The 13,912-nt window shown below is 44.0% G+C and overlaps 1 protein-coding gene across 3 annotated transcripts in view; it reads left to right on the forward strand.

Moving 5' to 3' along the window:
- Window positions 1-13,912, forward strand: part of PNPLA7 (patatin like phospholipase domain containing 7) — a 117,653-nt gene that overhangs the window by 6,021 nt on the left and 97,720 nt on the right. For 2 of the 3 annotated variants that reach the window (XM_069032100.1, XM_069032102.1), the window contains 8 exons: window positions 507-595; window positions 937-1,077; window positions 2,410-2,569; window positions 3,530-3,610; window positions 8,553-8,681; window positions 10,004-10,084; window positions 10,580-10,724; window positions 11,540-11,632. In XM_069032100.1, the coding sequence (XP_068888201.1) occupies window positions 507-595; window positions 937-1,077; window positions 2,410-2,569; window positions 3,530-3,610; window positions 8,553-8,681; window positions 10,004-10,084; window positions 10,580-10,724; window positions 11,540-11,632 (919 nt within the window). The remainder of the gene's footprint in view (window positions 1-506; window positions 596-936; window positions 1,078-2,409; window positions 2,570-3,529; window positions 3,611-8,552; window positions 8,682-10,003; window positions 10,085-10,579; window positions 10,725-11,539; window positions 11,633-13,912) is intronic. The other variant, XM_069032101.1, reaches the window with a different exon arrangement.

Here is a 13,912-nt window from a genome sequence, read left to right on the forward strand (position 1 = left end):
GCATCCCTGGCAGCACTGCCCAAACGCTCCTGGAGCTCTGGCAGCCTCGGGGCCGTGCCCATTCCCTGGGGAGCCTGGGCAGTGCCCAGCACCCTCTGGGGGAAGAACCTTTCCCTGCTCTCAGCCTGAGCCTGCCCTGGCCCAGCTCCAGCCGCTCCCTGGGTGCTGTCCCTGTCCCAGGAGCAGAGATCAGTGCCTTACTCCTCTTCCTGATGTTGAGTGTTCCTGAATGAGAACCACAGCTAAGAATCTTTCCCCTCTACCATCCATTAGCACTGTAGTAGTTGATGAGTAAAATCAAAATACACTCTAGTTGCTTTATAGAAAGGAAATGATCCTGAAGTAGTTATTCCAATCCTCCAAGGTCTTACATGAGCTCTTCCCTCTGCTCACACTCTAATGGCTGGTAAATGTGTTGGTACCTCAGCAGGGTTGGAATTAGTGGGTTGGGTTTTTTTTGGTTTTGGGTTTTTGTGACTGTTTTTGTTTCCATTATTTCCTCCTAGGTTACAACTCTTCCAAACTCTCTGGTTGGGAACACTGTCCCTCGCCAAAGGATGCGGAAACGGGCAAAGGTTTTATCTCTGGCTAAAAGGTGCTTGGGATTTTGGGAAGGGGAAAATTCATGTCGTGGAGGCTGGTTTGGGGCTTTTGTTTGTGGTGTGGAACTTACCCCTAGCAGAGCACTCTTCTGTAGTTGTTGGTTTTTCCCAGCTCTGTCAGCTGTGGATCAGCTGGGAAATTTGCTGAACTGGGATGGTTTTGGTGAGGAAGAGCAGGAGGGTGGAATGTTTCAGCTAACTGATAATGTGTAACTTGGGATGGTGAATTTTAGTATTTACTATCTACTTATTTAACATTTCCTATTAATACAAATTTAATATTTCCTATTAGTACAAATGATGGAACATCCTGAACTTACCTTTTCCTTTGTAGGATTCTGCGTATTAAGAAGGAATGTCCAACTCTGCAGAGGAAAGAACCTCCTCCCTCTTTGCTAGAGGCAGATCTGACTGAATTTGATGTCAAGAATTCCCATTTGCCATCAGAAGTGCTGTACATGCTTAAAAATGTCAGGTAATGTTAGATGGAAAGAGAAGTTTAGAGTTGGGTTTTGATGGATGTTCAAGTGATGTAAATATTTGACAGTTTGTGTCAAATCTCAGATTTTATGATTGCATGGTCAGAATCCTGAGGGAGCTGACTGAAATTCATCTGAGCATGAGGACAGAATAAATGACTTTGAATTTTTTAGAAACATTAAGAAAATAGTTGAGTTTGGAGGGGAAGAAAAGGAAGTAGGTTAGTTGCCTCATTTTGGGAGTAGTGCTAATGAAGGTGTTCTAACATGAACAGATTTAGTGCATCTTAAAACTTCTGTATCAGACAATTTTTTTGTACAGGAAGGCATCATAATTGGTAAATGTTAATTGGAGACCATATTGACAGCTCCCTGGGCTGCAGAATCTTTTACTTCTCTGCCTGAAAAGGTTGCAAATAAATCAAAGTCAACTTAATCCCCACAGCTCTTTGGCAGACTTAAGAAGAAGGGATGGGCTTTGTGCCCCTTCAGCAAGGGGTTAATTTGCTGACACAGCAAAGAGGAGGAGATCTTCCAATCTGTAATTTTGGTTTTGCTTGTGGATGTTCTTTTTTCCTCCCAGCTGTGATATAATTTAGTCCTGAAGGTCATACATTCTTGAATAAAAATGCTATTTAAGTCATCTGAACTTGCTGCTGTGGAATTATGATCTCCTTTGACTAACTGACGTTGCAGTAGGATTTGATGGATTGATCCTGATAAATGTGAGCTGTTGGAGCTCTGTGAAGAGTGATCAGGTGTAAGACCCATATTTCTCTCTGCCTGGCAGTGACTGACTGGAGTCCAGGTGCACGTTACCTGCAGGAGATGGAGTATTCCAAACTTGCAATTGCATGCAGATGACAGGAGCTTTTCCCTGTGTTTTCAGTGTCCTGCTTCCATGGGCAGGGCAGCTGCACTAAAAGGGGAAGTTTCATGGGGTAACTTTTCTCATGGAGTGTGTGAATCTGGCAGGTTTTTATTCTTACTCCCCTCCAGAGGCCATGCTGGTGTTTGCTGGAGGAAGTTTGGCTGCACTTCCCTCTGAGCCTGCATTCCTTGGAGTGCTCCTCCAAGGAAGTTTGGCTGCACTTCCCTCTGAGCCTGCATTCCTTGGAGTGCTCCTCCAAAGGAGCCCCAGCATTTACAGTTCTGTGTTTCATGCTGCTCTTGCACCTTAATTTTGGGGAGCTCTTTGAGGCTCCTTCCCTGCAGCCGCTCCTCTGGGCTTCCTCTGCTCCTCCTGCCTGTGGCTTTGCTAATTTAGGAAGGATTTTCCAAGGACTGTGGCGATTTTAGGTTTTCCCTTTGCATTTTCTTTGCTGCAGGGTCCTTGGGCACTTTGAGAAGCCCCTGTTCCTGGAGCTGTGCAAGCACATGTTCTTTGTGCAGCTGCACGAGGGCGAGTACATCTTCCGTCCCGGGCAGCTGGACAACAGCATCTACGTGGTGCAGGATGGAAAGCTGGAAGTCTGCATCCAAGAAAGTGTAAGAACCCACTGCTCTGCCCTTCCTGAGAGAAATCTGTTGGCACAGCAGATAGGCTGGCATGAATCATTAGGCATTGATTAAACTTCGACGTGTGAATCACAGTGGTTTAGGAGGGATTAATCCCAGCTCTTCGGGGCTGTGGTATTCGTAAAGATCAAGGTTTGTAGCTCTGGTCCCTCGTGTCTCAGATGAGAGAGCAGAACACAAAGCTGATGAGGCAGCTGGAAATATCCTCACACAGGAGATGCAGAAGTTATTGAGGGAGGACAGGGTGCAAGGTGGGCTTGGAAACATTCAGCTTTGGAGAGGTCATTACAGAAAGTTTTTGAGCACAGGAGAGACCAAGCTCACCTCAGAATAGTCCAGCAGGAGTCAGGGGCTTTGTCTGGGAGGTGGAAGAGTCAGATTCACTTTTGGGTCGACAGGGGAGAAAAAATGATGGTTTGTTTTCCATGTGAGTCTGAAAAATGTTGAGCACCAGCCCTTGTAACCCTTCTGCCAAGTTAACTGTTTAGTTTTTACCTTCTTTCTGACTGAACTTTGAGTTTAACTTTAGGATGTGAACTGTTTTCCAGTTCTGAAAATTTAGTGGGCTTGGAAATTATATCAAATTTGCTGCTTTCTGCATATTTTTACATTTTGCTGCTCCTGTTTTGTACAACCTCTTGACAGGTAACCCCTCAATAAAGGGAGCTCAATCTGCCTCTGGGTGAAGGAAGCTTTGTTTTGTTGGTGGTTACATAGCAAAGACAAGCAGGTCACAACACCCCTGGACAAAACTGGCTTGTAGTTTCTTTTAATTTATCACTTTTAGAACGCTGGTTTAAAACTCTGTGGTTGGAATTAGCACATTTCCATCAGAGCAGAGAGAAGAGAAGCATCCAAGCTTTTTGAAATGCTCCAAATGTGCCAAAAAGCAGCTGTGAGCCTGCAGTGATGCTGTGTGTGTGCTTGCAGGATGGAACAGAGGTGGTGGTGAAGGAGGTGCTGGCAGGAGACAGCGTCCACAGCCTCCTGAGCATCCTTGATGTCATCACGGTGAGTCCTGGGAGGTGCAGATTCCTGCTGCATCCCACAGAGCCTGGCAGGGAACCAGGCCTTGAACATTCCTAGGAAAGAATCAGAATGCAAAATGGTTTTTTGATGAATTCTCCCCCTCCTGGGCCTTCACAGGTGTAAACTGAGCTCTGTGGTGTGGAGGCTGGTTGTGAAACGTGTGCTTGACTGGCTGCTTCTGGTTAGCAGGAGGGTTTGAATGATCCCTTTATGTCTGCAAAACTGAGATTACAGCTTGATTTGCTCAAATCACAGCTCAGGCAGGAGCAGGACCAGGCTGGGGCTCAGCAGTCCAGGCTTTTACATGTTTGATGAGTTACTTAATAAATTTGTTTTTATTCAGTCTAATGAAGATAAATCTGACAGTTGTTATTACTGTAATGATGCTGTGAAACCAGGGGATGGGTTTATTTTGTTTTGTAACATCAGTGGTGCTGGTGGCCACCTGAGGGCTGTGCTCTTTGGCAGGGGCCAGGATGAGCTGGGTGCTGATCCCGTTGAGTGCAAAATTGGTGGATTTTGTTTCAGTTGGAACTAGACTGCTGGTTTTGCTGAAATCACCACAGTGCATCTCTTTTGGAATGCCTGGATGGAAGGTGTTGAATTCAACATCTTTGATAACACCCAAGCCCTGAAGGTGCTTTCTTGAAGGGTTTTGGTAGGATGAGATTTGAGAGGATGAAGAGAAATCTAATCAGTAAGTTGTTCATGTTTGACCTGGTGCCCTGTTTCTGCCATGCTTGGCTGTCCCTGTTCATCAGAAGGTGCCATTGCTCCGTGTGTGAGTATTAAAGGGTTCTCTGAAGTGTTCTTTGCTGCTTCCAAAAGCAAGCACATACCTCTCTATCCACATGATGTGTATATTTTTTATATCTAAAGTTCCCATAAAACCTATTGACAGTGGTAACATTTTTTAAGCTTGGTCACAGTTTTCTCTGTAGAAAGCGAATAATTTGGGCTGTACAAGTCTAGTTCTTGCTGTCAAATCCATAATATCTTTGTAAATTCATATTAATACCTTTGCCCTTGTTACTCCCACCACGAAATTTTCTTCATCACAATATTCTAAGGAGCAGGGCCATCATAAAGGAACAGGAATACCAGTCATGTTATTGCTTGTTCAAAAGGAATAAATATAAGAAAAGAAATCCTTCTATGACAGTGCTTTATGGCTTTGTTTTTTCAAAAAGTGGTTGCCATTCATTTTGTGTCTTGTTGGGGTTTTTTTCATTTTTAATTCTCATTCTGTCATTGTTTTTCTCTTTCTCATTAGTTCTACCACTGGTAAGTAAAAAAATAAAAATGATTGAAAGTGTGTTGAGCAGAGTTAGCAGCCTGCAGAAGACTCTAATGAAAAAACCGTGAAATATTTTTTGCTAAACTTGTTCTCATTTATTTTTACAACTCTTTTGCTCCTCACTTCCCAGCTTTGTGAACTGCTTGTTTCATTGCTGTTTTTCCTATCCTTATGTTCTTTGCAGACTTCAGGTAGAGGAGTAGCATGAAAATAGGCAAGGAGAGAGGAAGTAGCACTGGATCAAAGTAGGAGACCCCTCAGTGTCATTCCAAAACAGTGAGGGGGTCTTAAAACATCCTGCAGATGCCATAACCTGAATTAGATTTCACTGCACCACCAAACACCTGGCTCTGACATGAAGGAAGGGTGAATTCAGAGAGGATTTCAGTTGTCTGAGCTGGATTTGTGATTCTTTGACTGATTTTGTAGCACGTGATGTCAGGCTGGTCCCTCAGTTCTGAGAGCTGTGCAAGAAAGTTGAGGTTGCTACAAGAAGTGGCAAGATCTTGTTGGTGGACCTAAAAGGAAGGTCACACCAGAGGTACTTTTCTAATTGAAAAACTTCTAATTGAAGTTTTTAAACTGAAAAGCCCCTTTAGTTCTACTAAATGCAAAGGTAGCAGCTGTGACATGAGCCTGCACTTATTCTGGGAAAGATCAATGCTGCTTTCTCCAGACTCTGAGGAGAAACTGGAAGCTTTTGAGTCCAGGTAGCTGCAGGCCCTTTCCTGGTATTGTGGAACAGTTCTGAGGTGCAGTTAATGGCTCTGATTTGATACTGCCTCAAATAGCAAAGAAATCTGAGCTGAGCCTTGTTGATGTGTCTGTTTTCAGCAGCTCTTGCTGAGAGCTCCTGTGTGCAGCCAGGGCTTTTCCCAGGACACTCAATGTTCATCCAGAGTGAACTGCTCCAGTGGAGATGCAATGCTGATTGCTGGAGCTTTGGGGTTCACTCTTCTCTTGGACTCCATGTGGAGATGGTCTTAGGAAAACTGGGCCCAGGTGGCAAAGCTGGAAGAAGAAAGTTGGAGAAAGAAGAGGCTGTGAGGGATATTGATCAAATGGCAGTGATTGAGGGGGGATAAAAATGAAAGTCAGGATTAAAAGAAGCTGGAAAAACACTTGGATAAAGGTGAGCCTGCAGGGCTGACAAGATAGATGAGGTTATAAAGAAGTGATTGATGGCTGTGAGAGCTTTGGGTGCAGCAGTGCTGATGCAGAGGATGTCAGGAAGGAGCGGAGGAGGACAAAATCCAGCCGTGAAAACGGGGAGAACATCCCAGATTTTTGGGTCCAAAAACGAGCTGCCACTGCAGGTGGGAGAATGCAAAGCATCTGTCTCTTGCAGCAGATTTCTTGACCAAACTTGATTGGATTTGGCCATTTGCTGTTACCTGGGTTTAGCTGCTGCTTGGAGGTGATGTCTCACAGTCTCTAGAAGTAAATAGTTACCTGCCCTGAGAACAAAAAGTTCTCTGTTGAAAAAAAAACCCTGTTTCATAACTGATTATAACTGAACTGTTCTTGTCATCTCAGTGTGTGATTGCAAAATAGTATAATTTGAACATGGTATAATTTGAACATGGTATTCTCCTTGTGCTGCTCATAACATTATATCAGAGAGAAGTGACAATTCTGGAACATTTCCTGCTCATGCTCCTCTGACTGCTCTTAGCATGTTCCAGCCCTGTTGGCCCCGGCGTTGGCCCTTTCAGAAGAGCTGCCCCCATGCAGGGATTTCAAAGAGGCAAAATTATATGCTGAAAACCTGGAGGAATGGGCTGTTCTTTGGAGAAAAAGGCTTCTGCATCATTATCTGTTATTATCCTAAAGCTGTTTTTCTGAGATTGTCAGCACTGGCCTCTCCTCTCCTGAGCACTTTCCAGAAAAACCCAAACACTTTACTGGGTAAACTGGAGACCTGAGTTCTGGGATAGCCAGGGCTCAGTTTGCTCTTTGGAATAACTCCTATGAAACATCATTAAACTTGATGCTTATCCTTGCCCAGCAACTGAAGATTTAATGATTTCCTTAGTTTTTTACTACGTATTTGCTGTAGAGATTGCTAGGAAATACAGTTGATGGCAAATGCAATGCTTAAAAGCAGATTATATACATTTTCTTTTACATGTAAGTGTAAGAAGTCCAAATTAATTCTTCATGTAAAGCCAGACTTCCAACTGGCCTGTAAAAGAGGATTGTTGCATTTATTTTTGGGTACAGCTGAAGCACGGAAATGTTATTTGTTAATTTCTTTACTTAATTAAAAGAAACTTGGGAAAACTGAGGACACTGTCAGCTTTGCACTGTAGGTCAAAGAGATGTTTAAAATTTCAGATCCCTCAGGAACTTGAAAATCAAGGCTATTAATATCATCCCCAGATTTTATAAAAAGGTTCAGCTGAAGTTGGTGTAATTAAGAAATTGGTTCCAATTAATTTAATTTAATTTTAGAATCTGCTTCATGGTGCCTTCCAGACCAGCAGGCAGACAGAGCTGCAGCTTTATTTTCTGGAGTGATTAGAGAAAGTCTCTTGTTTGGTTTTGCTGGGTTCTTTAGGCAGGAATTCCTCAAAGTGCTTGTGTTGAATTGTCTGATATTCTTTGCAGGCAGTTTGGTTTGTAATCAGCATTTAACATCTGTGTGTCAGTGTAGGGAAAAAGGTGCCTTCTGTTGCTCAGGAGGGGGAAAGCTTCCAGAGCTGTGAGGTGCTGTTAAAATAGAAACTCCATTTCTTCCTTCGCCCCTGCTCTGTGCTGCAAAAAGGCTCATTTTATCTTATCAGTACTGTGTAAATCAATATTTGATGGATTAGTAAATTAATTTATGAGTTAGAGGTGTTATTTTCAGCATTTATTAAATGGGTAGAAGGGATATTGTCTGTCTGGAGTTTTTTATCTAAGTGTTTGACAGTAGATTTTTGTTAAAATCTATTCTCATTTAAGGGGCAAAATCCAAAACCAGAGGCTTGCCTTCTTCCAGTGTGAAAAAAATCTGTATTCTACCCACTTTTCATTTGTTTGTTAGTTCTCCATCTGTTCTTTGAGCAGGATGGTCTAGACCCACTTTGTCTCAAGTAAAGAGAAGCTGTTCGGCTTTGTCACATGGAATATTTCATAGATATATATGAAAATATATATATATATGTCTTGAAACACAGGAAGTCTGCCTGTCTTTTGTCTTCCTCCATTATGTCTGTAATTACTGTACAATTCTGTTGTGTTTTTCACTGTTTGTGTGAGTCTGGGGTTGTTTTTGCAGCAAATAGCTTGGTTGTCAGCCGAGATAATAAAATCAACAAACCCTCTTTTCTCTGCAGCCTTGACTAGCTGGGATTTCAAATGCTTCTGAAGGCTGGCTCTGTAATAAAACTGTGTCAGAGCTGAGAGCCTGGCACTTCCCTCAGCCTCATCCACATCCCTGGGGCTCTTGTTTCTCTGCCCCTGTCTCTAATGCAGATGTGAATTCACCCTCGTTACACCCCCCGTGGTCATGGAGCACAAGCTGAAGGCTTTTTGGGGTCAGACGATGTCTGTCAGACATAGGCAACAGCAAAGCAGGAATTTGGGAAGAATTGAATTGGATAGTTGATGGATTAACCCCGTGTCTCTGGAACTTTCTCTTAGGGTCACCCTGCTCCCTATAAAACTGTCTCAGCCCGAGCAGCCACTCCATCCACCATACTGAGACTTCCAGCCAGTGCCTTCCAGGATGTGTTCCAGAAATACCCTGAAACCCTTGTGAGAGTGGTGCAGGTAGGTGGAGCTGAGGGGGAAGGGGGAGCCACTCTCATTTCCAGGTTGAAGGAGGATATTTAGATGCTCAGCAAGCTCATCCTTTGGTAGCTACGGAGCTGCTCAGCACAGCCTGTCAAGATTTGGACTTGTTCTGCTGCTCTCCTGGCTGTTGAGCCCTAGACTTAATTATCACAAACATTATCACAAACAGGAAAATAACCATTTATGTATCTATATATCTCCATTAATTGAGTTTCTGCCTGTGGTACCCTCATCAATCAGCCAGACCTGCAGTGTGAGTTTGTTGGTCCTTGGCGAGTGGAAGGTGCTGGGGTGGGCTCTGCAGCTTGGGCTGCACCAGGAGGGCTCCAGAATGGCTGAGAGTTGTGAACAGACTGTCACATGTTCTGAAACAGGACTGCTGGGCCCTCAGGAGCTGCTTGGTGAGGGCTGATGCTTTGTAAGAGTCACAAAATTCAGACTGACATGTGAATTTCAACTTTAGAAGCCTTTGTCAGCCCCTGAGGAAAGAGCTGTGCTTTGTGTCAGTTCTGTGTTCACCTTCTATTGCTTTGCAGGGACTCAGTTCTCAGGTGAGCACTGAAATCAGGCTTGTACCTCCTGCAGGTGGCAGGTGGTGCAGGGATCAGGATTAAGGATTTCCAGGATTTCCTTGTCCCACAGTTGTGGCAGCCAAAGGGTGACCCCACCAGTCACTCTGGGCTGTCCTGTTGCTTTACTATCACTTCTAAATCTGTTTGTCCTTGCAAACTGTTCTGGTCTCTGGGTGATTTATGAGCAGCACATGAACCTCCTCACACTGATGGTTGAAGGAGAACAGATCATTAACACCAAGTTAATTTGCTCTGTGAGAGCTGATACAACAGAGAGGATGGCTCAGGAGTGGGAATTAGCTGGCAGGGCAGAGGAAGGTGCCACTGATTCCAGTGTTGGGTTTGAGTGCCTGTGGAGCAGTGGGATAGGCTCTGTATGGGGAAAGCTGGAATAATTTTTTTAATGAGAGGGGAAAATTGGAAGCAAATACTTCTATTTCAGGGCACTTTTATTATTGATGTTTATAGAAAACAAAAAGCATTTGGTGTTTGGGAGTAAGACTTTGGATTCTCGTGCCATCAAATGATTATGAAGTCATTGGTGGATCATTTGAATCTATCTCTGTCTCAATTTATCAGTTGCTAAAAAGGAATTTCAGCTTAGGGTACAGCCTGTATTTTATGGACCCTTTCAGGTACTCTGGTGCATGATTGTATCTAAATGCCAGAACGAGTGTGGGAGAATGCTAAATCCATTGCTCTTGCTTCTTTATTCCCTCTTTGTAGATCATCATGGTGAGGCTGCAGAGGGTGACATTCCTGGCCCTGCACAACTACCTGGGGCTGACCACGGAGCTCTTCAGCTGTGTGAGTTTGGCAGGCAGGCCCTCAGCTCTCCTGCCAGGACACAGAGAGGTTTTCCTTCTTGCAGAAGGCCATAAAGCAAATGCTACATATTAATTTCATAATGACAGTGCTTGAGGATTGAGGCACTTGTATAACCAGCCCATAAAGCCCAGCCTATGCTGATGCCTGGGGAATTGGTGAGGAGGCTTAAACTTCCCAAGTGCTTCATTCCAGAGTGATCTGTGTGCTTCTGATGTTTGCTAATTATGTCACCTCAGCCTGTATGCTGCACCCGTGGTGCCAGAGGGTCAGGGAATGCTCAAAGTGCCAGGCTGTGAGTCCCCAGGGCCTGGTGGGATGCACTGAGGGAGCTGCACATCCCAGGACAAGCCACCCTTGGCGATCTGGGATTGATCAGCACAACGTGAGCGGTGCCGGGGGGTCTGTGCAGGCTGCAGGGTGTGGAACACGTGTGAGGGGGAGGTTCATGTTTGCTTGTCCCCCTGCTGCTCCCAGCAGAGCCAGGCCATCCCACTGATCTCCGTGAGCAGCGTCACCGCCGGAGGCAGCGCCGGCAAAGCGGGCAAGAGACAAGTGAGCAGCGCTTTAGAGGAGGATCGTGGAGAGAAGTTTGAAAAGTCTGGGGAAGCACTGGAAACGGGTAATGCTTCTGGAAACGTGGAGAAACTGTCCTCTGTGACCTTCTTTAGCTGTTGTAGTATTCATTGAAACCCAAAATGTTTTGGGTTGGGAGGGACCTTAAAGCTCACCCAGTGCCACCCCACCTTCCACTGTCCCAGGCTGCTCCAAGCCCCATCCAACCTGGCCTTGGACACTTCCAGGGGTCCAGGGGTAGCCACAACTGCTTTGGGTACCCTGTGCCAGGGCCTCACTGTCCTTAATAGTAAAGAATGTCTTCTCCAAATCCAATCCAACCCTGCTGTCCTGCAGCACAAGGCCATTCCCCTGTGTCCTTTCACTACATCTTGATATCACTGCTGTTGATCAGAGGATTTCTATTTTATCAGAGTGGTTAGGGATTGTCTTAGATCAGCTTCAGGTTTGAAGCCTTTGGATAGTCCTTAGCTTCAATGGGGAAATGTTACTGTGTTCTTAATGATGTTGAGGGATGAAGGAAAGAGGAAAAATTACTCCTAATTTTGAATGCAGAGGGGGAGTTGGGAAAATTCAGCTCTCTAGACACTGGCAGAAGAATTGCTGGATATGTGTCTTTTCAGGCTAAAGACTTAGTATTGAGGGTAAGGCCAGGAAAATAGATGGAGTTGAATTTTGCCCCTGCAGATGGAAAAAAATTAATTAAATCAAAACCAGGAAAAAGGTTTAAACAATATTTAATGTCAGTGTTTCAAAATCTTTAAATCAGCCTTTAATAAGTAGTTAAAGGTTCTTGTTGTTAGTGAAACTTACTTTATTAGGGGCTACCTTATGTTTATATAATTTGTTTTTAAATTTCAGATATGCTGAGGATTTCTGGTGCAGAAAACTCTGAGCATGTTTTCAGAAGGAGCCTTTCATCACCTCCCTATGCAGGGTCTACAGAGGCTTCTAGTAAGTAGTGCTTGGCAAAATTGTGGGAAATATGTAATTTATCCAATCCTGGGGGGAAACCACATGATCTCTGGAGTGCTGGGTTGGACAATTTTCCTATTTATGGTGGATAATCATCTTGCAGTCCTGTTCATGGCAGATAATCATCTTGCAGTGATGCCTCTTCCTAACTCATTTGTCAAAAAATTATTTCATAAAAAATGGACTATTATCCAAGAGAGCATTCCCTTGCTGGTATTATCAGCAATGGGGAACATCATTTGGCTACCAAGACCTGCAAATGAAGAGCTTTATTAATTGATATTACTGAAACCAACTGAATTATGATGATAGGCCATCATCCTTCACATAAAAGATGACACACGTTTCTTGCTTGGCTGATTGTCCCAAAAAGCACATTACATGGCTTTGCTGCTTTTAGAGGAATGGTCTTTAGAGTGGATAATAAAGGTGATTGATCATGGGATGCTCTGAGGAGACATTTATGAGGCTGAGCTGCTCTGATGCTGCAGTATCATTTTGGGGAATTTTAGTTACTCCACTGTAGACATTTTCCTCTGGGCCTGGTGTTGAGGACAGCTTTGTGTTCCAAGGTGGAGAAACTGGAGTTCTTGTGGGAATCACAGAACACAGACATCTGTTGCTGTTAGATGAGTACTAAATTAACCACTGTGAGGGAATTCTAAGGTCATGCACAGGTACTTTTAATAGAGAAATCTTTAATCAGTGGAATAAAGGTGTCCTGGGTACTTTAGAAAATGCTTTTATTGCTCACCTTGGGAGAAAGGAACATACTATGAGGGGTTGAAGAACTTGGAGACAAGGAGAAAGGAGGGAGCCAGGCTGAGGGAGCCCTCAGCACTGAGAGTTTTCCCCAAAGTAAGGGTTGTGTTTTTTGTTGCTGCCACGTGATGTTGTTGGTGTGCACACAGGAGAGCAATGGGTAGCTCCTTCAATTTTAACACTGGAGGGCTGATTTGTTTCCTCTTCTGGTCCTGCTGGGCAAGTATAAAGGGTCCCACTTCAATTTTTTTTTTTCATGGTTTCCATGTTACTGTCCAGAGGCATGGGTGTGATGGAGAGGTAGGATTTTGGCTGGGATCATCTTTCTAAGCCAGGGAGACAAATTAGGAGAAAATATTGACTGACCCACACAAGACTTGGCTTGATTTTCATGTGGGTGAGGCTGTTTTACACTGGGATTTATAAAAGGTACCAGCAGACTTAATTCAGTGGTAAATAAAATAATCCTTGCCCTGAACACAGCCCCTTCTGCCAGGTAAATGAGGCAGTTCAGTGGGCTGGGCCTGTGCAGCCCTGTGACATTCTAAGGGACAGTCCCTGTGTGTTCTTAGGAGCTGTTATGTGGAAGGATCCCTGCAGACTTCTCGGTGGATACATCCATTTGTCCTTCCTTTCTCCTTTTATGTGTCATAAAAGTTATGTCAGGGTACACAGAGCTTAGCAGAGAGAGAAAATTAATTTTTACTGACGGAAGGAGTGTATCTAATTGGGTAATTATGATTTGCCTCAGTTAACAGAGCTGATTTCTTCTCACTGCTTAGCTTGCACGGAAAGTGTTTTGATATCTGTAATGAAAAGATCAAGATCTTGCTTCAGATTCTATTCCACTGCTTACTGTGTGTTCAGACTCCATGGAATATTGATTATGTTTATTATTAATTCAGAGAGGAGAAAACTGTCTTAGAGTCCTACAAGTGCTGTTATCTCAACATCTCCTTGATTTGCTTGTTGTTAGAATTAATAAACACTGCTGAAAATTGCTTTGGGAGAAAACACTTTTGCCTCAGTTGCTCCTGGGGCTGGGTGTAATTTGTTCTTCTGGTTTTTTTTTGTGTAGTTATCTAATTTGAAACATAGCAGTTGTGTAAGATAGGGAATAGGATCCTGCCAGCTCAGGCTACTCTGCTTTAGAAGTGTGCTAACTTTGTGTGGAGAAAGATGGAATTAATTCCTGTGAAGCATCTGGGCTGGGGGACAGAGGAATTAGAAAGCAGAAATAAAACAGCGGGGCCTTTTGGATGTGACAACTTCACCCCTTCGTTGTCCCTGGAAGTAAATCTTCCTAACTCTATTTTTAAGGTTAAGCAGCAGTTGTCTTGTACTGTTTTGGTGTTTCTTTTCCCCAAGAGTTAGAGAAGCTGCTTTTCCCCCAAAGCCCTGCCGTGCAGCGCACGTGGGACCGGCAGAGCTTGGCAGGGAAGAGGCCGGGAATGCTGCCAGGAACTGTGGCAGTTGCCATTGTTTGTGCAGTGCCTT

This window comes from Aphelocoma coerulescens, chromosome 17 (assembly GCF_041296385.1).
Source record: "Aphelocoma coerulescens isolate FSJ_1873_10779 chromosome 17, UR_Acoe_1.0, whole genome shotgun sequence".
In the NCBI taxonomy this organism is placed as follows: domain Eukaryota; kingdom Metazoa; phylum Chordata; class Aves; order Passeriformes; family Corvidae; genus Aphelocoma; species Aphelocoma coerulescens.